General features: G+C 45.6%; 1 protein-coding gene across 23 annotated transcripts in view; it reads right to left on the bottom strand.

Moving 5' to 3' along the window:
• Positions 1 to 1,439: 1,439 nt before the first annotated feature.
• The window catches only part of mical3 (microtubule associated monooxygenase, calponin and LIM domain containing 3), a 147,017-nt gene continuing 125,515 nt past the window's right edge, over positions 1,440 to 22,941 (bottom strand). For 15 of the 23 annotated variants that reach the window (XM_031898574.1, XM_031898572.1, XM_031898576.1 and 12 more), the window contains 8 exons: positions 20,880 to 20,930; positions 18,341 to 18,448; positions 17,897 to 17,990; positions 14,388 to 14,438; positions 9,749 to 9,814; positions 6,561 to 6,660; positions 5,585 to 5,658; positions 1,440 to 4,082 (listed from right to left, as the gene is read on the bottom strand). In XM_031898574.1, the coding sequence (XP_031754434.1) occupies positions 3,898 to 4,082; positions 5,585 to 5,658; positions 6,561 to 6,660; positions 9,749 to 9,814; positions 14,388 to 14,438; positions 17,897 to 17,990; positions 18,341 to 18,448; positions 20,880 to 20,930 (729 nt within the window). In that variant the 3' untranslated portion in view covers positions 1,440 to 3,897. The remainder of the gene's footprint in view (positions 4,083 to 5,584; positions 5,659 to 6,560; positions 6,661 to 9,748; positions 9,815 to 14,387; positions 14,439 to 17,896; positions 17,991 to 18,340; positions 18,449 to 20,879; positions 20,931 to 22,941) is intronic. The other 8 variants (XM_031898579.1, XM_012959371.3, XM_031898577.1 and 5 more) reach the window with 5 other exon arrangements.

The following is a 22,941-nucleotide window of genomic DNA, read 5'->3' as shown; positions in this document are numbered from 1 at the left end:
GGGAACTCTGAGTATCACTCATGTATTATAAGGGATAATGTACCCCCTACTGTAAATGATAAGGATATTAGCAGTCACTGAGGGGTTCTGTGCCCCCCATATAAAGGCACAAGGCTGCAGGCTGAGTTATACAGGGAACTCTGAGTATCACTCATGTATTATAAGGGATAATGTACCCCCTACTGTAAATGATAAGGATATTAGCAGTCACTGAGGGGTTCTGTGCCCCCCATATAAAGGCACAAGGCTGCAGGCTGAGTTATACAGGGAACTCTGAGTATCACTCATGTATTATAAGGGATAATGTACCCCCTACTGTAAATGATAAGGATATTAGCAGTCACTGAGGGGTTCTGTGCCCCCCATATAAAGGCACAAGGCTGCAGGCTGAGTTATACAGGGAACTCTGAGTATCACTCATGTATTATAAGGGATAATGTACCCCCTACTGGAAATGATAAGGATATTAGCAGTCACTGAGGGGTTCTGTGCCCCCCATATAAAGGCACAAGGCTGCAGGCTGAGTTATACAGGGAACTCTGAGTATCACTCATGTATTATAAGGGATAATGTACCCCCTACTGTAAATGATAAGGATATTAGCAGTCACTGAGGGGTTCTGTGCCCCCCATATAAAGGCACAAGGCTGCAGGCTGAGTTATACAGGGAACTCTGAGTATCACTCATGTATTATAAGGGATAATGTACCCCCTACTGGAAATGATAAGGATATTAGCAGTCACTGAGGGGTTCTGTAGTATTAGAATTCCATATGTAGGATTTGTTATTCAGTGAGGGGATTGCCCAAGGAACTAAATGCTTTACAGGCACAGTCTGTCCCTACACGATGTTTACACAGTTATCTGAGGGACACGGGGCAGGCAGGGAAAGCTGATGATACAGATTCTCACTATATGATGATAGTAAGTATGTTGTACACAACTTCCAGGTTCTCTGAAATACAATATGGCTGCCCCCCCCCCCCTCGCTGGCAGCTAATGGGGACCCCCCTTCCCCTCCCCACGGGAGCCATAGAAATCACAGAGAATGAAACAAAACGGATAGGCGCAGAGTAATCACCAATGATGATTTCCCATAATGCTTTGCTAACACAAGTATAATGCAGACAGTGATATTGAGACAATTTGCAGTTGGTCTTCTTTTTTTTTATACTCTCTGTAGTTTTTAAATTATTCCGTGCTTTGTTGCTGGGGTTCAATTTACTCATATGAGGCAGGAAGGTGGGGTTGGCTGGTCAGAAAGGGGGCGGGGCTTTTATATAGTGGGTGGGGCTTAGGTCATATGGAATCATGTTTAAAGGACCAATAACACAAAAACTGAAAGGACTTTGTATGCATTGAAAGGGCAAGGAGAGGTATAATTGCCGTCGGGGGGGCCCAACTGCCCCCCCATAGGCAAATAAAAGATGAGACGCGGGGGTAACACTTCCGAACCTTTATGTATAAAAACAACAAATCTTTCAAGTATTAAAAATAAGTTAATAAGAACACAAAGTGAAACAGTGTCTGTGTGGCTTTGCCGGTTGGGGGGGGTTTCAGGCTACAGTCGCTGGGGGTGAGGGAGAGAAACGCAGACGGTGATTGGCCAAGAGGTGATTGACAGATTTCAATGCAGGATCATGTTCCCCCCAATAAAGTGATGACGCAACAAAGGGTTAAATGGCTTAATCTCTATGTCCAGACTGAACTACAACCCTAAATGCTCATAGAACAGTCCAATTAACACAACTGTATTGACTGTGCCAACCGAGCCACATCACTGCACTTAGGGAAGCCCCGCCCACTTGCATCATATTCTCCACCCACTCTGTTAGTACAATAGCGCCCCCAGTGTGTCCTATACATTTTACTGGACCAGAAACCTATCTGAGATGGTTTGAGGGAAGGCAAAAAGGACATGGGGCCCAGGGCCCTGGAATTACAGGGGCCACGTGTTGATTAAAGCACAAGGGACAGTTATTGTTGAGCTACAACTCCCAACGCCAAGGTGCTGGGAGTTGTAGCTCAACAACAGGGTTGCATGTGTGGCTTCTAGCAATGACCAGGACCCCCCCCCCCAATCACTTACCCACAATACACAGGGGTCTGATCTTCCCACTTACTCACCCCAATGCCTATAAGAGAAATGGGAAGGACAAACATAATCTCCTATTGCATTGATGATGGCGCTCTAGCCACTAGAGGGAGCTGTTGCACCCCAGAAATTCATTGCAGAATGGACATGCCTGGGCGGCCATTCGGCATAAGACATTCCAGCCAATGAAAGCAAAGGGCGGGGTTATTTTCCCTAAATGCAGTGATCCCGGCCGAGGCAAACGGGGGTACGAGCCCCACAATAAGTTGAATTTATTCTCATGTATAACTGTAACATCATTCCTGTACCCCTGTGGTTAATTTAACAAAAATACAATTCTGTAAAAAACATTTCCAAAGAGCAGAGGGAAGACCAGAGACGAGCAGACATTCAGCGTTATTGTACAATATAAGAAAGCAAGGAAAGGAGAATGTAGCCTCGCAACAGGGGTCCCGCTGGCAGCCATATTGCAGTAGGTCTTTGCTGCAGCTTCGGTGTTTGGTTTATTGAGCCTCCCACTTCCCATGAACAACTGGGAATCTATCTTAACGGTGATATTGGGCTCCTGGCGCCCCTAAACTTTATAGAAGAGGAACAAAGATGGAGGAAAATTGATCAGAGGGGGGAAAGCAGAAGATTCATTCAGATGAAACCCCCCACAACCATTCAATATGCACTATGGAGCGGCCTGAAGAGCATCTCTCCTGTCAGCCTGTGGGGCCACAGCATCATCCGGGTTATGCTCCAGCCTGATTCGCTGGCATCGGCATGAACGGCAGCGCCTGATTGGACAGCAGATGCAGAGAACAAATGAAATAAATATGGCGAGTGGGATATGGATTCCTGTAAACTGGGACATTGGCAATGACAGGCAGTGCAAGAGGGGCTGAATAGCACTTTTCAGTACATTACTGTTTCCTCTTCAGTGCAGGATGTATCCATGGGCTTTCCCCTTAGCAACCCCAACCAGTTTCCTTTCTGCCTTTGTTGCTTGGCGGCACAGATACGACTGCAGGCAATTGCACATTCTTAAATGATCGTATGACCTCCTCCCCCTCGCACTATAGTGCAACAGACATTTCCACGCGTCCCTTCAGCATTGCCCTTAAGAATGGAAGAACAAAGTAGCGCCATCTGGTGGCGACGTGTAACTGCAGTGCTTGACTTGCCCTTGCTCCAACGCCAACTCTTGGGTCTGCTCCGGATTCCTCGGGGTACTTTCCTTGCCGGTAGCCAAGTGGCGTGGGTAGGTGGGGGGGGGGGGGTGGAATAGCAGGATATTGAAGAATAAAAAGCAGCTATGTTAAATAATATTAATATAATAAAACTCTCTCTTTGTTTAAGGAAGTCCATGTGGCTTCTAATAGGCAAAACATTATGGCCTTTGGGATTCTCAGTAATAAGATAAAAGCAGTAGAACCACAAAAAAAAAAAAAACACATTTCCCCTTTCTAAAATTAGGCGGAACATGACTCAGAGCAAAATACTTGCGGTTCCTCTGAGTGGCCAATAGCCATGGATATGGAGAGATCCCATTACCGAGTGGCCATACTCTGCACGGCTATAGACATGGCAGCATTGTGTAAACCTGAATATGATGTGCAGATTTAACCTGCCCTGCAGGGGGCGCCGGTGTGCAGTGAATGCTCGCCTGTATCGGCTGCACAGGGAGTCACAGTGCACGGCAGCCTTCCCAGCGTCGTCGTGTAACATTCTCGTATTTCTTCATGTGTCGAAACGGCAGTGCCGGGGTCGGACTTCCCGGCTCAGGGGGAAAGAGGGCAAAGGAAGGAGGGCAAAATCTCAAGACCAGTTGAGGTTAAACCCCTTGGATAACATGACCTCCTCCAGATCTTTGTCCTCCTCTTTCTCCCGCAGTCTCTGCTCCTCCAACAGGGCCACCAGAGCATCTCTCTGTTCCACCACGTCCAGCATCTCGTTCAGGATCTTCTTCTCGTCCGTCAGCTCCTGCTCCGTCTTCAATTGATCTGCAAAAGGGGAAAATAAAATCATAGTAATAAACAAAATAGATCAAGACTACCAGCATTACCAGAGCTGCCTTCCGCTACATTGTTTGAGGAGTCGGAACTAGCAGTGCAGAAAAATATAACATATCTTTGTTTTATTATTACAGAGAAAAGAGAATCATTTAACCATGAAATAAACCCAATAGGGCTGTTCTGCCCCAATAAGGGGTAATTATATCTTAGTTGGGATCAAGTACAGGTACTGTTTTATTATTACAGAGAAAAGGGAATCATTTAACCATTAAATAAACCCAATAGGGCTGTTCTGCCCCAATAAGGGGTAATTATATCTTAGTTGGGATCAAGTACAGGTACTGTTTTATTATTACAGAGAAAAGGGAATCATTTAACCATGAAATAAACCCAATAGGGCTGTTCTGCCCCCAATAAGGGGTAATTATATCTTAGTTGGGATCAAGTACAGGTACTGTTTTATTATTACAGAGAAAAGGGAATCATTTAACCATGAAATAAACCCAATAGGGCCGTTCTGCCCCAATAAGGGGTAATTATATCTTAGTTGGGATCAAGTACAGGTACTGTTTTATTATTACAGAGAAAAGGGAATCATTTAACCATGAAATAAACCCAATAGGGCTGTTCTGCCCCAATAAGGGGTAATTATATCTTAGTTGGGATCAAGTACAGGTACTGTTTTATTATTACAGAGAAAAGGGAATCATTTAACCATTAAATAAACCCAATAGGGCCGTTCTGCCCCAATAAGGGGTAATTATATCTTAGTTGGGATCAAGTACAGGTACTGTTTTATTATTACAGAGAAAAGGGAATCATTTAACCATTAAATAAACCCAATAGGGCTGTTCTGCCCCAATAAGGGGTAATTATATCTTAGTTGGGATCAAGTACAGGTACTGTTTTATTATTACAGAGAAAAGGGAATCATTTAACCATTAAATAAACCCAATAGGGCTGTTCTGCCCCAATAAAGGGTAATTATATCTTAGTTGGGATCAAGTACAGGTACTGTTTTATTATTACAGAGAAAAGGGAATCATTTAACCATGAAATAAACCCAATAGGGCTGTTCTGCCCCCAATAAGGGGTAATTATATCTTAGTTGGGATCAAGTACAGGTACTGTTTTATTATTACAGAGAAAAGGGAATCATTTAACCATTAAATAAACCCAATAGGGCTGTTCTGCCCCCAATAAGGGGTAATTATATCTTAGTTGGGATCAAGTACAGGTACTGTTTTATTATTACAGAGAAAAAGGAAAACATTTTTAAAAATAATTTGCTGATAATGGAGTCTATGGGAGATGGCCTTTCGTAATTCAGAACTTTCTGGATAATGGGTTTCCGGATAAGGGATCCCATACCTGTTCTGTAGAACTATGTGAATATAGATATATTTACCCCCTGCATTATTGCATCTTGAGATGAAGCTGCTGCTTAAGGACTTCATGTAAAAATAAATCAGCAGAGTGGCGCCCCCTACCTTCCACTGCCATTCGCTCCCGCAGCTCCTGCTGAAGTCGGCTCTGTCTGTCCTCCAACTCCAACTCGCGGGCACTAAGTGAACGCAAACAGCAGTCAGATATCGCTGATATAGGGTCTCAGTGCAGGGGTTCTACTTAAAGCAGGGGTCCTCAAACTTATTAAACAGGGGGCCAGTTCGTGGGCCCTCAGACTGTTGGGGGGCCGGACTATAGTTAGTCCTCAAACTACGGAGCGTCATTAGGGTCAGTCAGTGGGACTCGGTGATTTGACTCGCTGGGTCCGAGGACCATGCTGAGTCAGACAGGTAGTAGCCAGGGGTGAGGATGCAGCGGGGGCGGGGCCAGGGCCGGGTAAATGACCTTGGGGGGCAGTATCTGGCCCGCGGGCCATAGTTTGATGCCCCCTGACTTAAAGGGACACTGACCCGCTAGAGAAAAATAGCAAATGGCTCTATTTATATAATTCTTAATTGAATTAATCCATTAAAGGGGTCGTTCCTAGCAATTTTTAATTATTATATTATTTATAGGGATGAAAAAACCCACTTTTTTGGGTTTGGCCGAACCCCCAAACCCACCCTGACGGATTCTACCGAATCCCGATAATTAGGATTTGGATTCGGTTTCGGCCAAGACCGTGGATTTGGACGAAACCGAATCCTTCAAAAAAAAGCCTGGATACGGCCCGAATCCCGAACCGGGATCATTTATTTATTTTTACTCTTCAAATGGGGGTCACTGACCCCGGCAACTTATAAACTATTGCTCTGTGCGGCTACAATTATACTCTTGCTATTATTTTGTATCACTTACTTATCTATTCAGGCCTTCTCCTGCTCACACTGCAGTTACTCATTTACACCACTGCCTGGTTGCTAGAGTAATTTGAACCCTAGCAACCAGACAGCTGCTAAAGTGTGTTGGAATCTGTTACTGGGAACATATTGGTCTCGCCCCATTGGCCCCACAACTCACAATATCATCAGCTCCGATTCGTATCGCACCAGCGCGTTCTTCTCCTGCACCAGGCGGAACCATTCCTGCATGAGTTTCGGGTCGTCCTTCTTTCCCATCCCTGTAACAGACACTGGAGGTTATGAACTGGAAGGGATGGAGAGGAAAATCAGGAGTACGATGGAGAAAAAAAATAGAAAAGAAAGCAAAGCTGGAAATGGAGGGCGCCCCCTGGTGGAGGAGCAGGGAAGAGAGGGAAGCTGCCCTGGGGTATGTAGGATACTCTGTTATAAGCATGGAGTCTGCCTACAGCCAGAGGTGCTGGGAGGAGAAGAGACAACAGAAATACCCCTATTGTAGGCTGCATCCCTATTGGCCAATCCCCACTCTGAGTCTCCTTCTCAGTATCTGATAGGGCCGGATATCGACCCTCCTAGGGGGTAACAAACTGGCCAATGAGCTGCTGTCCTTGGGAGGCCTGTGTATGGGCAGCTTATAAAGGAATACTAAAGCCAATCAGCTGTATAGTTAGAGGATTACCCCACTATATCTAAATGGTACGGGGCAACTTTTAGGGGTAAAAAAAAACAGGATTTTGTTAAGTGGCAAACAGGATAATCTATGGCTAAATAATTAGTATTTTAGTATGGACTTCACTGGCAAATAACTGTATAGCAACAGGGGCTAATTGTATTAGACTGGCGTGCAAATAGGCATCTGCTCATAAAGGGCAAGTATTCTCAACTTCTGCTCATAACGGGCAAGTATTCCCAACTTCTGCTCATAAAGGGCAAGTATTCCCAACTTCTGCCCATAACGGGCAAGTATTCCCAACTTCTGCCCATAAAGGGCAAGTATTCCCAACTTCTGCTCATAACGGGCAAGTATTCCCAACTTCTGCTCATAAAGGGCAAGTATTCCCAACTTCTGCCCATAACGGGCAAGTATTCCCAACTTCTGCCCATAAAGGGCAAGTATTCCCAACTTCTGCTCATAACGGGCAAGTATTCCCAACTTCTGCTCATAACGGGCAAGTATTCCCAACTTCTGCTCATAACGGGCAAGTATTCCCAACTTCTGCTCATAAAGGGCAAGTATTCCCAACTTCTGCTCATAAAGGGCAAGTATTCCCAACTTCTGCTCATAACGGGCAAGTATTCCCAACTTCTGCTCATAAAGGGCAAGTATTCCCAACTTCTGCCCATAACGGGCAAGTATTCCCAACTTCTGCTCATAAAGGGCAAGTATTCCCAACTTCTGCTCATAAAGGGCAAGTATTCCCAACTTCTGCTCATAAAGGGCAAGTATTCCCAACTTCTGCTCATAAAGGGCAAGTATTCCCAACTTCTGCTCATAAAGGGCAAGTATTCCCAACTTCTGCTCATAACGGGCAAGTATTCCCAACTTCTGCTCATACGGGCAAGTATTCCCAACTTCTGCTCATAAGGGCAAGTATTCCCAACTTCTGCTCATAAAGGGCAAGTATTCCCAACTTCTGCTCATAAAGGGCAAGTATTCCCAACTTCTGCTCATAAAGGGCAAGTATTCCCAACTTCTGCTCATAAAGGGCAAGTATTCCCAACTTCTGCTCATAACGGGCAAGTATTCCCAACTTCTGCTCATAACGGGCAAGTATTCCCAACTTCTGCTCATAACGGGCAAGTATTCCCAACTTCTGCTCATAAAGGGCAAGTATTCCCAACTTCTGCTCATAAAGGGCAAGTATTCCCAACTTCTGCTCATAAAGGGCAAGTATTCCCAACTTCTGCTCATAAAGGGCAAGTATTCCCAACTTCTGCTCATAACGGGCAAGTATTCCCAACTTCTGCTCATAAAGGGCAAGTATTCCCAACTTCTGCTCATAACGGGCAAGTATTCCCAACTTCTGCTCATAAAGGGCAAGTATTCCCAACTTCTGCTCATAACGGGCAAGTATTCCCAACTTCTGCTCATAACGGGCAAGTATTCCCAACTTCTGCTCATAAAGGGCAAGTATTCCCAACTTCTGCTCATAAAGGGCAAGTATTCCCAACTTCTGCTCATAAAGGGCAAGTATTCCCAACTTCTGCTCATAACGGGCAAGTATTCCCAACTTCTGCTCATAAAGGGCAAGTATTCCCAACTTCTGCTCATAACGGGCAAGTATTCCCAACTTCTGCTCATAACGGGCAAGTATTCCCAACTTCTGCTCATAAAGGGCAAGTATTCCCAACTTTGCAGATTGAACCAAGGGGTCTGCCATTTCTGTTACTGAATATTGCATTGAACTAGTCACTCCCTCCCCTTTAAAGGGATACTGTTGCCAGAATAAATGTACAAATTTATATTTATAGTTACTGCACTCAACAGGGAGAGAATTATACTTATACCATTACTTCGATTTCCTTGTTTGCAGCAGCCTTGTCTTGCTTTATGGGTGCGATTGTCGGCACGTGGTAGATTTTCATACAGCCAATCCGGATGCCCTAAATCCCAAGGGTTCCCAGTGCCATGGAAAAGGCAGAATAGGGGCAGAGCCAGGGCTGAAGGAATTGTTCATTTGCCCCTGATATTTAGGATCTGAGCACTTGCCCCATAAGGGGGTTAATTACCCTTTGCTCATTTACTTTTCTGTTGCTGGGAAAGTACAGTGGTTTCCAAACTATGGGGCCTCTGGGGTACCCGGATAGGTTGGAGGGCAGAGTAAGGGCCAGCTAGGGTGACAATTAGGGTGAGTGACCCCTTATGCTCCTTATTACTGATAATGATGTTAAGTATTGGGGTAAACACTCAAAATAGCACTGTTAAAAGGTTAAAAAATTTAGTTGGATTGGGGACAGTTGATGTGGTCCCCGAACCGACTGCGTCTATTACCGGCGCTCTAATTCGATAATTTGGCCTCAGGGCCAAACTACCAAATTAGCCTGAATTAGCCTTATATTGCCCACCCGTTGGTGGGGGTATCGGGAGAAGATCTGCTCGCTTGGCGACATCGCCAAGCGAGCGTGTATAGCCACCTTTATATATAATAATGAACATTTCACCCCCCACATCTGTTATAAGGATTAAGCCTCATGCAAACCATTTGTACAGGGGATTATGGGATCAGAGAAGAGTGAAGGGAGACTGCGGGAGGCGGTGCTTTTATCACAGGGGGTGGGGCGTGATAATGCGGCACCAACCCGACCAGCATGCTCGGGGGGGGGGGGCAATGCACAATTCTACATTACCTTCGTGGGCACAGCAGGGGCAGAAGGAGAGAGGTCTACGGCGCGGAGTCCCGGCAACGGGATCAACTTCACAGAATGAGACAAAGGAAAGAGAGGGACAGGAGAGCGTGGCGGGTGTGAGACAGCAGGAAGGGGACGGCGGGGGTGAGACAGCAGGAAGGGGACGGCGGGGGTGAGACAGCAGGAAGGGGACGGCGGGGGTGAGACAGCAGGAAGGGGACGGCGGGGGTGAGACAGCAGGAAGGGGTGAGGGTGGCGACATTGGACAAAACAAAGAAAGGGAGAGAAGCAAAAGGACAGAGCGTGAGAGTGAGAAAAACAGGAAACAACAAGAAGAAGGTCGGAAGCAAAACTAAGATATATAGAATTATACATGGGTTCAGTCCACTTCAACCCCCCCCCCCCCAAATATATATTTCCAGTTATATGTATATGCCCCCTGGCAGGCCAGAGACAAGATGGGAAGTTGCTGGTACAGTGTATCCCACCATAAGACCACCAAAGGGGCCGGCATCAGTGGCTCCTGTAAAGGTAACATAGTGATAACGGTTGGAAAAGGAACAGAGCATTCCTTATCTAAAAGCCTGACATTCTCCAGCTGGGAGGAGGGGTTTGTTTATACAGAGCTAATTATATCGATGTAAACAAACTCTACTGATTACACTGGGAGGTAGTAACGGTAAAAATACTAGGCCAGTTTGTTGTGGACATGTTAAACAAAGGGGAATAAAGGCCAGAAAAAACCAGTTGGCATTAACTGATCTCCTACAATTGGAATAATGAATTCAGGTCTCGGAATGGTTGCTGTCCAATAGATCCAGGTGACAGTTGACAAAAAGGGCTTTGATTGCCCAGAACCTAATTGGACCCGGACAAACAAAAAAGTTGGACAGCAGTGCTCCATTCAACCAAACATGGAGATGATTAAAGGGATACGGTCATGACTTTTTATTTCTAAATGACACTGTTACACAGCAAATAATTCCCGCGGCCATTTAACCTTTTATTCTTGAACCAACAAATGTATTTGTAGCTGTAATATTGGTGTGTAGGCGCCATCTCAGTGCCTGAGTCTGAGCTTTCAGCCAGCGCTACACATTAGAACTGCTTTCAGCTAACCTATTGTTTCTCCTACTCCCATGTAACTGGAGGAGTCCCAAGCCGGACTTGGATTTCTTACTATTGAGTGCTGTTCTGATCCCTACTGGGAGCTGCTATCTTGCTCCCTTCCCATTGTTCTGCTGATCGGCTGCTGGGGGGGAGGGGGGATATCACTCCAACTTGCAGCGCAGCAGTAAAGTGTGCCTGAGTCTGAGCTTTCAGCCAGCGCTACACATTAGAACTGCTTTCAGCTAACCTATTGTTTCTCCTACTCCCATGTAACTGGAGGAGTCCCAAGCCGGACTTGGATTTCTTACTATTGAGTGCTGTTCTGATCCCTACTGGGAGCTGCTATCTTGCTCCCTTCCCATTGTTCTGCTGATCGGCTGCTGGGGGGGAGGGGGGATATCACTCCAACTTGCAGCGCAGCAGTAAAGTGTGCCTGAGTCTGAGCTTTCAGCCAGCGCTACACATTAGAACTGCTTTCAGCTAACCTATTGTTTCTCCTACTCCCATGTAACTGGAGGAGTCCCAAGCCGGACTTGGATTTCTTACTATTGAGTGCTGTTCTGATCCCTACTGGGAGCTGCTATCTTATTATCTTGAGAAGCTCTATTAACTGATGTGTTTGGATAAAAAATATTTTCCCATGAGATTGTTTCTTTTTAACTTCTGGGTGTTAAAGGGCAACTATAACATACAATACAATTTTATTTTTACATATATATTCTTACTGCCTCTGCTTGCAGTTTTAGACTTGTCTAATCAGCTAGTGATTTTCTGACACACTTGCACCATATTTTCTATCCCCATAGTTCTCCTACTGTGTTATAATCCCATTTCAAAAACACCAAAAGATCTAATTTTGCATATGACCCAGGAGGCATGAATGAACCCTTTGTTTGCTCATAGCCTGTACAGAGAGATACCATAAAACTATGGCAGCATAGGGATTCCCCTGTACTAAGCACAATTCAGCAGGAACAGCCCCCTAAGTTTGCTCATAGCCTGTACAGAGAGATACCATAAAACTATGGCACATAGGGATTCCTCTGTACTAAGCACAATTCAGCAGGAACAGCCCCCTAAGTTTGCTCATAGCCTGTACAGAGAGATACCATAAAACTATGGCACATAGGGATTCCTCTGTACTAAGCACAATTCAGCAGGAACAGCCCCCTAAGTTTGCTCATAGCCTGTACAGAGAGATACCATAAAACTATGGCACATAGGGATTCCCCTGTACTAAGCACAATTCAGCAGGAACAGCCCCCTAAGTTTGCTCATAGCCTGTACAGAGAGATACCATAAAACTATGGCACATAGGGATTCCTCTGTACTAAGCACAATTCAGCAGGAACAGCCCCCTAAGTTTGCTCATAGCCTGTACAGAGAGATACCATAAAACTATGGCACATAGGGATTCCCCTGTACTAAGCACAATTCAGCAGGAACAGCCCCCTAAGTTTGCTCATAGCCTGTACAGAGAAATACCATAATACTATGGCAGCATAGGGATTCCCCTGTACTAAGCACAATTCAGCAGGAACAGCCCCCTAAGTTTGCTCATAGCCTGTACAGAGAGATACCATAAAACTATGGCACATAGGGATTCCCCTGTACTAAGCACAATTCAGCAGGAACAGCCCCCTAAGTTTGCTCATAGCCTGTACAGAGAGATACCATAAAACTATGGCAGCATAGGGATTCCCCTATACTAAGCACAATTCAGCAGGAACAGCCCCCTAAGTTTGCTCATAGCTTTTTCCCATAGCCAAATCTTTGTGGATCTGGGTTTGGAGCTAAATGTTTCCTGAACGCTGGGGTATATAGCATTGAAGTGCATTTTCTCCCTGCCTTCAGGGATTCATTTATATCAAACACCAATGGAATGGTGGGTAAATGCCTATCTGTAAAAAATCATTTTTATGGGGTTTGCCTGCACTGATTCAGTTATACCATGTGACACACACAGAATGACGGGTAGGTACGGTGAGAACATATTTGGAATGAGCGATTGCAAAAGGAATTTCATGCAGAATGAATGTCCAAGTATTAAATATCTATTCCTTATTTTTTTTCTATTCCCTTATTTTCCCTTAATTTTTCTTATAATAATAATAATACTAATAATGTAATATATAAGTCAGGTGTGCCCCATGAATACAGTGCTTCCTGCATTCAGCTGTGCTGTATTTACAAGGGGGCAGAAGGGGCAGTTAGGGACCCCTGTATTTACCCCTTTATCCCGTGGCTGTGAGTACAGGGCTGCCATATGGCCATGGGCCAGCTGATCCATGGAGAACTTAGGGCTGGAGCTTTATTCCCTGAGAGTTCTAGCACTTGGATCTTTAGTCATAGTAAGTAACCCCTATACTGTATTAGGAGAGTTGCAGACAGGGAGCTTTCAGTTGGCATTTAGTAGCCCAAAAACATGGCACCAGTATAACCAACACCCCCCCCCCCCCCATATGCATGCACTGAAGTCTAGATTTGCCATTTTGAAGTTAAAATCAGGGTTAAAACATATAAACACCCCCACCGGTGACTCTAAAGGCTAACAAGGGCCCTCGGGCTAGTGTTCCTATCCATAACACACTGGCCCTATGGGTACTTTCCATCTGAGTGCTTCACTGTTATTTTTTTTCTGTTTTCCCAGCAATCCCTTCTGCTACCCCTGGGCCAGGTACCACAGGTAAAGATGGCAGCAAAGTCCCCTAATGGGGATCCCTGGTTAGCGATTAGGGTCACGGGACAGGTACCTAACAAACTGGCACCTCCAGTGAATTTGGCTTTCTTTGACAAATTGGTGAACACACACACAGCTACTTAGTAGCAGCTACTTTTTCAAGGCTACTAAACTCCAGAAAATCCCCTGCCATAGACAATACTGAGAATTGCCTCTGCTAAACACACGTAGAGACAATTATCAGTAAATGATCAGCATTGTCTAATTCTGTAGCTGGGACAAGTAGCTGCTACTAGTAGCTCTGTGTGTCTTCACCCTTAAGGGTGAAGACACACAGAGCTAGTAGTAGCAGCTACTTTTTCATGGCTACTAAACTCCAGATAATACCGTGCCATAGACAATACTGAGAATTGCCTCTGCTAAACACACGTAGAGACAATTATCAGTAAATGATCAGCATTGTCTTTATTAGTAGCCATGACAAGTAGCTGCTACTAGTAGCTCTGTGTGTCTTCACCCTAAGACGTTAGCTGTATATCAGATTTTAGGAAAAGTAAAAATAATCTAAAAATCAGGCAAGTTGGAAGAAAAGTGATAATAATAGGAAATACTTCCCGGCCCCATGTAACATGCAAGTGTTAATGTCCCGGAATGAAGGAAAGGAAAAGACTGTCACCTCGGCATTAGAACTGCCGACTGTACCAGGACTTCTACCAATCGGTGGCTCTAGAATGACTCTTCTTGTTGTTTCGGGGAGGGGGGGTATGGGGTTGGGAGCGGGGTCAGAGGGAACTTAGGAGCCAGGGCGAGTGCGGGTTAGTACTGGGGTGCACTTCTGGCCATACATACCACCCAGGTGCAAATCGATGAGGTCACTGTAATAAGACTCTCCCCAATAGTCTACAACAAGGAATGGTGAAGAGAGTTATAGCATCAGCATACGAGAGACAGAGCCGAGCAGGAGAGAATGAGAGAGAAAGAGAGAGTGTCTGGGGGGGGGCGGCAGGGAAGAGATGGTAAATAAAGCAGTGGGGTATAGAGAATACGGATAGTGCCAAGGGAGAACTAGAGGGTAAAGGTGCCCCCTTCTTAAGGTCCCCAAGCACGGGCCGATTGTAGCTGCCGATATGGGTCCCTTAGACCGACTCAGCAGCTTATCGGCCCGTGTATGGGCACTACCGACTGGCCTGCCCAACCGATATCTGGCCTGAAATCGTGCAGATATCGATCGGGCAGGTTAAAAAATTTAGTCGGATCGGGGACTTCATCGGCTTGTTGATACGATCCCTGAACCGACTGCCCCATTACCGTCGTTATAATTTGATCGTTTGGCCCCAGGGCTAAATGACCGAATTAGCCTAAATTTGCCTGATATCGCCCACCTGTAGGTGGGGATATTGGGAGAAGATCGCCAAGCGAGCGGATCTTAACGTGTATGGGCACCTTTGGGCAGATAGTAGTGCCAGTAGGTGGGCATTGCTTGGGGACTATGCCTGAACAATACCAACCTGCTGGCACAGATACCCACCACAGATGGCGCTTATGCCATTCTAATGACTGCCGGCCCTGGCAAGGACCCGGTCTCTGCAGGTCTCTCTGAGCCTCGGGGATCCCAGGGGGCAGATTAGAAGGGACGCCGAGGGCAAAATGAAAGGCAGATAGGAGAATAGCAAGCTCAATAGGGCAGGGAGGGGAAGCCATGAGTGAAATGGCCAATGGACAGAAGAAGGATGAGAGAGAGCACAGAAGTAGGCGAGACAAAAAGAGACAGCAAAAGACAGGCAGTGAATATCATGCAGACACAGCATGCCACGTGACAGTGCAGGTGGAACACACTTTAGTAAAATATGTCCGGCAGGGGTGATACACTCTACTTGCACCCAATGTGGCCCGGACAGCATTTGTCACACAATTTATACCAGGACCCCGTGCCCCCCCACCCCGGGATGGGGACAAACCCAAGGGGCCAGGGGACATCAGGACTGGGTTTCTAGAAATTGATGGGAAAACAATAAATGTACAATGTTCCAAGCTCCTCCCCCTTTCTTCATTGGCTCTCCCTAATGCCAGCGGCTAAATCCTAATCTGCCCCTTCTAGGGGGTATTCCCACTCTTGCCCACTCTTGCCATGAATCTTATATCCCACAATGCACTGCAACAGGATGCACAGTAGAGATGAAACGCCCACATAAAAGATGGCCTAACGGGATCCAAGATGGGGGCAATTGGGAAGGCCTGGGGCATTACTGCTATAGGGCGGCTGCCCCTTGGGGGGTACTATTGTACGTACAGTATATAAATACAGCATTTCAAGGCAAGTTATAATCCCCCCCCTTATCAGCTCTCACTGGTCGAGACACACAGAACAGCACAGTCCAACTTCTTTGTTTTATTGGTTTGAGAAGAAAAAGATATTGATTGATAATATAGAGCTGAGCGCTATGTTGTTTGCAATTGGTCTTCATTTTTTATTATTTGTGTTTTTTTTTTTCATTCTACAACTCTTAAGTAGTAATTTTAGCAGCTCTATGGTTCCTAGGGGGTCAAAATTATCTTAGCAACCACCAGGCAGTTTGAACGGAAAAGTAAAATATTAACAGAGGAGGGTCCTTAACAGAAACATAAGCAATAAAAAGTAACAATAACAATATTGTATCCTCATGGAGGAACATTTTTCTTGGCTGCCGGGGTCAGTGACCCCCATTTGAAAACTAGGAAGAGTCAGAAGAGGAAAGCAAATAATTCAAAAACTATAAAAAATGAAGACCAATGAAAAAGTTGCTTATAACTGGCCATTCTTTAACAGACTACAAGTTAATTTACACCCCTTTTTTAACCCCATAAGCTCTGTCCACCATTTTTTTTGAAAGGTGGCACAAAAGCCGCAGTATCCCTTCATCGTATATATTTCTTTATATCAAACTGGGCCGAGGCTTAATTGTAACGAACCCCACATATTCCCTGCATCAGAGCACTGACTTAGAAATCAAGGAAAAAGAAACTTTATGTAGGTCTTTTTTGAATAATAATAAAACTCAAGGTGGTCTTACAATACAATAGTATTCCACATACCAAATGTTGGACGGGGGGGCCCCCGAGGGCCCATCAGAGAACCTGACCTCCAAGTCCTACTCTCATAAGAATCAGATTAAGTCAAGTAGCCTGGTCACTGCCAGAGTCATGAATGCTTTGTGCTGCCCCCCCCCCCACTCATTTGCCCCCCTACTAGAAGTAAGGGGACCCACTGGGTGTCCCTCCGGCTGTCTGACCCTGAATACAAACCACCTCTTTATATTGACTTCCTTTGCAGACCCACTGGCTCTAGTTTATCTTCACCATATCTATGATGACTATTTATGTTGTGGCTTTGCCCCGAGGGTAAAGGAGCCCCAACTCATAGGAGCCCCAGGGGCAAAGGAACCCCAACTCAAAGGAGCCCCAGGAGCAAAGGAACCCCAACTCAAAGGAGCCCCAGGAGCAAAGGAGCCCCAACTCATAGGAGCCCCAGGAGCAAAGGAACCCCAACTCAAAGGAGCCCCAGGAGCAAAGGAGCCCCAACTCATAGGAGCCCCAGGAGCAAAGGAGCCCCAACTCAAAGGAGCCCCAGGAGCAAAGGAACCCCAACTCAAAGGAGCCCCAGGAGCAAAGGAACCCCAACTCAAAGGAGCCCCAGGAGCAAAGGAGCCCCAACTCATAGGAGCCCCAGGAGCAAAGGAGCCCCAACTCAAAGGAGCCCCAGGAGCAAAGGAACCCCAACTCAAAGGAGCCCCAGGAGCAAAGGAACCCCAACTCAAAGGAGCCCCAAGGGCAAAGGAGCCCCAACTCATAGGAGCCCCAGGAGCAAAGGAACCCCAACTCAAAGGAGCCCCAGGAGCAAAGGAGCCCCAACTCATAGGAGCCCCAGGAGCAAAGGAGCCCCAACTCAAAGGAGCCCCAGGAGCAAAGGAACCCCAACTCAAAGGAGCCCCAGGAGCAAAGGAACCCCAACTCAAAGGAGCCCCAAGGGCAAAGGAGCCCCAACTCAAAAGAGCCCCAAGGGCAAAGGAGCCCCAGAGCAAATGCCTGCCTTGGACAATGAAAACCCCCCAGAGATCACTGTAGTAAAAGGGAGCTAGTGGTCCTACATTGGCTTCCTGGGGGCTACAATGAAGTAAGTACTAGTAGCCCAGTGTGTCTTCACCCTAAGACACGGAACAAGCTGATTGGGAAATGAACTGACCAATGGTACCCAATATCACAATCCCTTTTGGGTACGTGCTGGAAGGTATCTGATTATAAATTAGTATCCCCTTAGAGAGGGAATGGCCTACCTATACACAATACTAAGTAAAAGAAGGAGGGGGCAGTTAAGGAAATACCTGCTTCTCCCCGGAGAGCTTTCTCCACAGCCACCCCTCGCTCCTCCAGCTGCCGCTGCTTTTCCTCCACTTGTTCCAGCTGGCGCTGAATGATCTGCAAGACAGACATGCCAATGCATTCATGCCCATGGACTCGTTCCAGGACATCTAGGTCCTTCCAGATAAGTGATAGGGGGTCACCCTGGGACATGAGAAAGCATGACTGGCAAAATATTAGAGAGAGAGTGTAGGTGGATTGTGGGCATTTCCTTGGTGTAATGGGGCACAGCTGGGTGGATTCGGCAAATAGATTGGTAGCTGATATGTAGTTGGCAGGGCCCATTGCCCATGGGGCCCTGGTGGTGGGTGTTGGTCCAGGGGAGAAGTGCCCACTAACTAAGTAGTGTTGTACCCCCACCCCAGAACGCAAGTGCCAAAAGACAAGAAAAGAATCAGGGCTCCCACCTGTGCCCGATGCAGCCGCTTTAGCTCCTCCTGCTTGGCCTGTCTCCGTGCCGCTTTCTGCACCCGCCTTGTTAGCTTAGCGCTTAGCTCCTCGTCCGTGTAGGTTTTCTGTGAAGGAATGAAAAAAGACATGGGGAGGGGGACAGTACCATTTTCAATGGAGACTAATTCTCAGCTCTCTGTAAGCAAAGCTTTAAAAGCTTACCCAGTATAACCCCCTGTGTTGGGATGGGCCTCCTAGAGGTCCACCAGGGAACCTGACATTGAGGGCCCCGAACCAACGGACGTCTATACCCGTCGTTCTCATTCGATTGTTTGGCCCCAGGGCCAAATGACCAAATTAGCCCGATATCGCCCACCCGTAGGTGGGGATATACGGAGAAGATCTGCTTGCTTGGCGTCCTCGCCAAGCGAGCGGATCTTATCGTGTATGGCCACCTTTAGTGGCCAAAGCCCACTAGGGTAAGGGCCTACTGGGAGGTCCTGGCACTGTGGTAGGCCGGCCCAACACTGCTCCAGGGGCTTACCCATTCTATTATTCCAACAATGCCCTTTCTTTTTTCTTCTCCAAAAATAAATCCTGCTAAGTATCAAACTAATGGGACTGGGGGGCAAAAGAACAGATACTGTTAGGGTTGCCACCAAAATTTTTCTTATGTGCTGGCTGGGGGGGGTGGTTATGAAGGGGGGTAAATAGGGGTGTGGCAAGGGGCAGTTGATGTCATAGGGGGTGGGGCTATGACGTGTCAGGCATCTACAGAGTGGATAGAAGGGAGATCAGGGAAGGGAAAAGGTAAGACTGGGGTGGGTCGAGGGCCTAAGGTGGCCATACACGCTAAGATCCGCTCGCATGGCTAGGTAGCCAAGCGAGCGGATCTTCTCCCAATATCCCCACCTACGGGTGGGCGATATTGGGCTAATTCGGTCATTTGGCCCTGGGGCTAAACGATCAAATTGGAACGACGGGTATAGACGTCTCGGGTCGGGGACCAGATCCAACTAAATTTTTAAACCTGCTTGATCGATATCTGCCCGATTTCAGGCCAGATATCAGTCGGGCAGGCCCGTTGTTAGTGCCCCTACACGGGCCGATAAGCTGCCGAGTCAGTTTAAGGGACCCATATCAGCAGCTACAATCGGCCTGTGTATGGGGAGCTTTAGGGTGGGCAGGCCAAGAGCTAAATTTAGGGATATTACAAATGAACCGGCAAAAAACGAACAGATGGCATCCCTTGATACTGTACAGGGAGCCATACACAGTATGGGCCCCCCCTTTCTGCACCGGGTGACATGGTACATCTGCCCCCAATAAGGGGTAATTATATCTTAGTTGGGATCAAGTACAGGTACTGTTTTATTATTACAGAGAAAAGGGAATCATTTAACCATTAAATAAACCCAATAGGGCTGTTCTGCCCCAATAAGGGGTAATTATATCTTAGTTGGGATCAAGTACAGGTACTGTTTTATTATTACAGAGAAAAGGGAATCATTTAACCATGAAATAAACCCAATAGGGCTGTTCTGCCCCCAATAAGGGGTAATTATATCTTAGTTGGGATCAAGTACAGGTACTGTTTTATTATTACAGAGAAAAGGGAATCATTTAACCATTAAATAAACCCAATAGGGCTGTTCTGCCCCAATAAGGGGTAATTATATCTTAGTTGGGATCAAGTACAGGTACTGTTTTATTATTACAGAGAAAAGGGAATCATTTAACCATTAAATAAACCCAATAGGGCTGTTCTGCCCCAATAAGGGGTAATTATATCTTAGTTGGGATCAAGTACAGGTACTGTTTTATTATTACAGAGAAAAGGGAATCATTTAACCATTAAATAAACCCAATAGGGCTGTTCTGCCCCCAATAAGGGGTAATTATATCTTAGTTGGGATCAAGTACAGGTACTGTTTTATTATTACAGAGAAAAGGGAATCATTTAACCATTAAATAAACCCAATAGGGCTGTTCTGCCCCCAATAAGGGGTAATTATATCTTAGTTGGGATCAAGTACAGGTACTGTTTTATTATTACAGAGAAAAGGGAATCATTTAACCATTAAATAAACCCAATAGGGCTGTTCTGCCCCAATAAGGGGTAATTATATCTTAGTTGGGATCAAGTACAGGTACTGTTTTATTATTACAGAGAAAAAGGAAATCAGTTTTACAATTCTGAATTATTTGATTAAAACGGAGTCTATGGGAGACGGGCTTTCCGTAATTCGGAGCTTCCTGGATAACGGGTTTCTGGATAAGGGGTCTGATACTTGTACAGAGATATTGGTCGGGATCTTCCAGTCAGCCCAGTATCCCAGTGCTCTGACTGGGATCCACGAACCAGCAGCAATAATTCAAGAAACAAAACAGGCCAGGAAAAGAAATAAAGCTGAGAGCGCCTGTGCTTATTAGCAATGGGACGGCAGTTTGCCTGGGGGGGTGCCACACCAGGCCCGGCCCCCGCTGCAGAGAGAAGGCAGAGCCCGGTAGAGCTAAGAGAGAATTATAGCAAAGGGTTTGTAACGATGTCACTACCTTTGATGAGTATGACCGTCTGAATGCCAAGGCGTGGGGGACATACACCGACTGACACAACACAGCGGGGAGACGGAGCAAAATAAATTGGTTAAAGCAAATGGAATTAAAAACAAAGATTATTAATGCCATGGAATTAACTACATTGCCGCTGGATCTATTGGCAGAGGGGGGGGGGGGGGGTAGGGAACCCATTCAAAGAAATAAGTATATATTATATTAATATAATACTAGTATAAATATTAATCTAATAATAATATGAATATAATAATAATATTAACAGAATTATTCTATTTAATACATATGTTATTTTTATATTGCTGGGAATTATACACAGCCCTTATAGTGATTCTGCATTGACCCCTAGTGGTCATGACGAGCACTGCATGATATAAAGGGTAGTTAAGGGGTGGTTAACTTTTTAGTTATGGCCAATTTGAAGCAACTTTTTAATAATAATAATTATTATTATTTACATTCCTTTTGTACATCTTTCCAACTTTTAAATGGACGATCGCTGATCCCAGCAGCCAAAAAAAACGTCAATTTTATTGTTATTTTGTACTTATTATTACTCTCCTATTGATAATATAAGTCTCTCATTCAAACTGCTCCCTGGTTGCTATGGTAATCTGAACCGTAGCAACTAGATGACTGATGAAACTCAAAATCAGAGATTTCTATATTTCTTGTTGTCCCCTTTTTTTTTCTATAAGGGGCAGTAAAAAAGCTTGTCTGGCTGGTAGTTGTTTATTTTAATAGGAACGCTTTAACCCCACCCACCCCGGTCCCCCGCTGCTCGATAAATCCAAGGCAACGAAGAGGTTAAAAATGCAAACCATAAAACACAAAGAGCTAGAGAATGTAACTACTGAATTTGATGGCCCTGTTTCTTACCCCTAGGTCCATAAATGTCACTGGACTACAATTCCCAGCATTCCTCAGTATAAAATCAAAGGTAAATGCTTGCTGGGACTTGTAGTTGTGTAACATCTGATTCAAGGTTAAGTAACTCATCAAAACTAGAGGTTAAATACAACTTCAAGCTCGTAATACCCAGCATCCTCCGCTAGAGGACTTGGGATCCATTACCAATTAAATGAGCCATAGCCCAATGATTCTCTACATATTTCTCAAGCTCCTTGCATAGCGTTATTTCTTTTACACATTTCTTGTAATGAAAGCAAAAATAATGAAAAATGTGAATTAAACGCGAGGGAAATAAGATAGAAAGCGACAGAAAGTGACAATGGCACAGTAGGGGGCACTATTACAACAAATGAAAGTTGTTAAGGACTGAGATGCTTTGTCCTCCTTGTTAAGGGTAACATTATGAGTGGGTTAAACAGGCAGCACAGGGTTAATGGCACAGGGGTTGCCACATGTGTTAGCATAAAGAGAGAAGGAAGACAAATTGTGCCTATATCCACCAGATTGCCTAGTCTACAGAGGGGGCTGTTCCTGCTGAATTGTGCTTAGTACAGGGGAATCCCTATGCTGCCATAGTTTTATGGTATCTCTCTGTACAGGCTATGAGCAAACTTAGGGGGCTGTTCCTGCTGAATTGTGCTTAGTACAGGGGAATCCCTATGTGCCATAGTTTTATGGTATCTCTCTGTACAGGCTATGAGCAAACTTAGGGGGCTGTTCCTGCTGAATTGTGCTTAGTACAGGGGAATCCCTATGTGCCATAGTTTTATGGTATCTCTCTGTACAGGCTATGAGCAAACTTAGGGGGCTGTTCCTGCTGAATTGTGCTTAGTACAGGGGAATCCCTATGTGCCATAGTTTTATGGTATCTCTCTGTAAAAGCTATGAGCAAACTTAGGGGGCTGTTCCTGCTGAATTGTGCTTAGTACAGGGGAATCCCTATGTGCCATAGTTTTATGGTATCTCTCTGTACAGGCTATGAGCAAACTTAGGGGGCTGTTCCTGCTGAATTGTGCTTAGTACAGGGGAATCCCTATGTGCCATAGTTTTATGGTATCTCTCTGTACAGGCTATGAGCAAACTTAGGGGGCTGTTCCTGCTGAATTGTGCTTAGTACAGGGGAATCCCTATG

This window comes from Xenopus tropicalis, chromosome 3 (genome assembly GCF_000004195.4).
Source record: "Xenopus tropicalis strain Nigerian chromosome 3, UCB_Xtro_10.0, whole genome shotgun sequence".
Lineage (NCBI taxonomy): Eukaryota > Metazoa > Chordata > Amphibia > Anura > Pipidae > Xenopus > Xenopus tropicalis.
The sequence above is the reverse complement of the archived record's forward strand: the minus strand, read 5'-3'. Positions and strand labels throughout refer to the sequence as shown.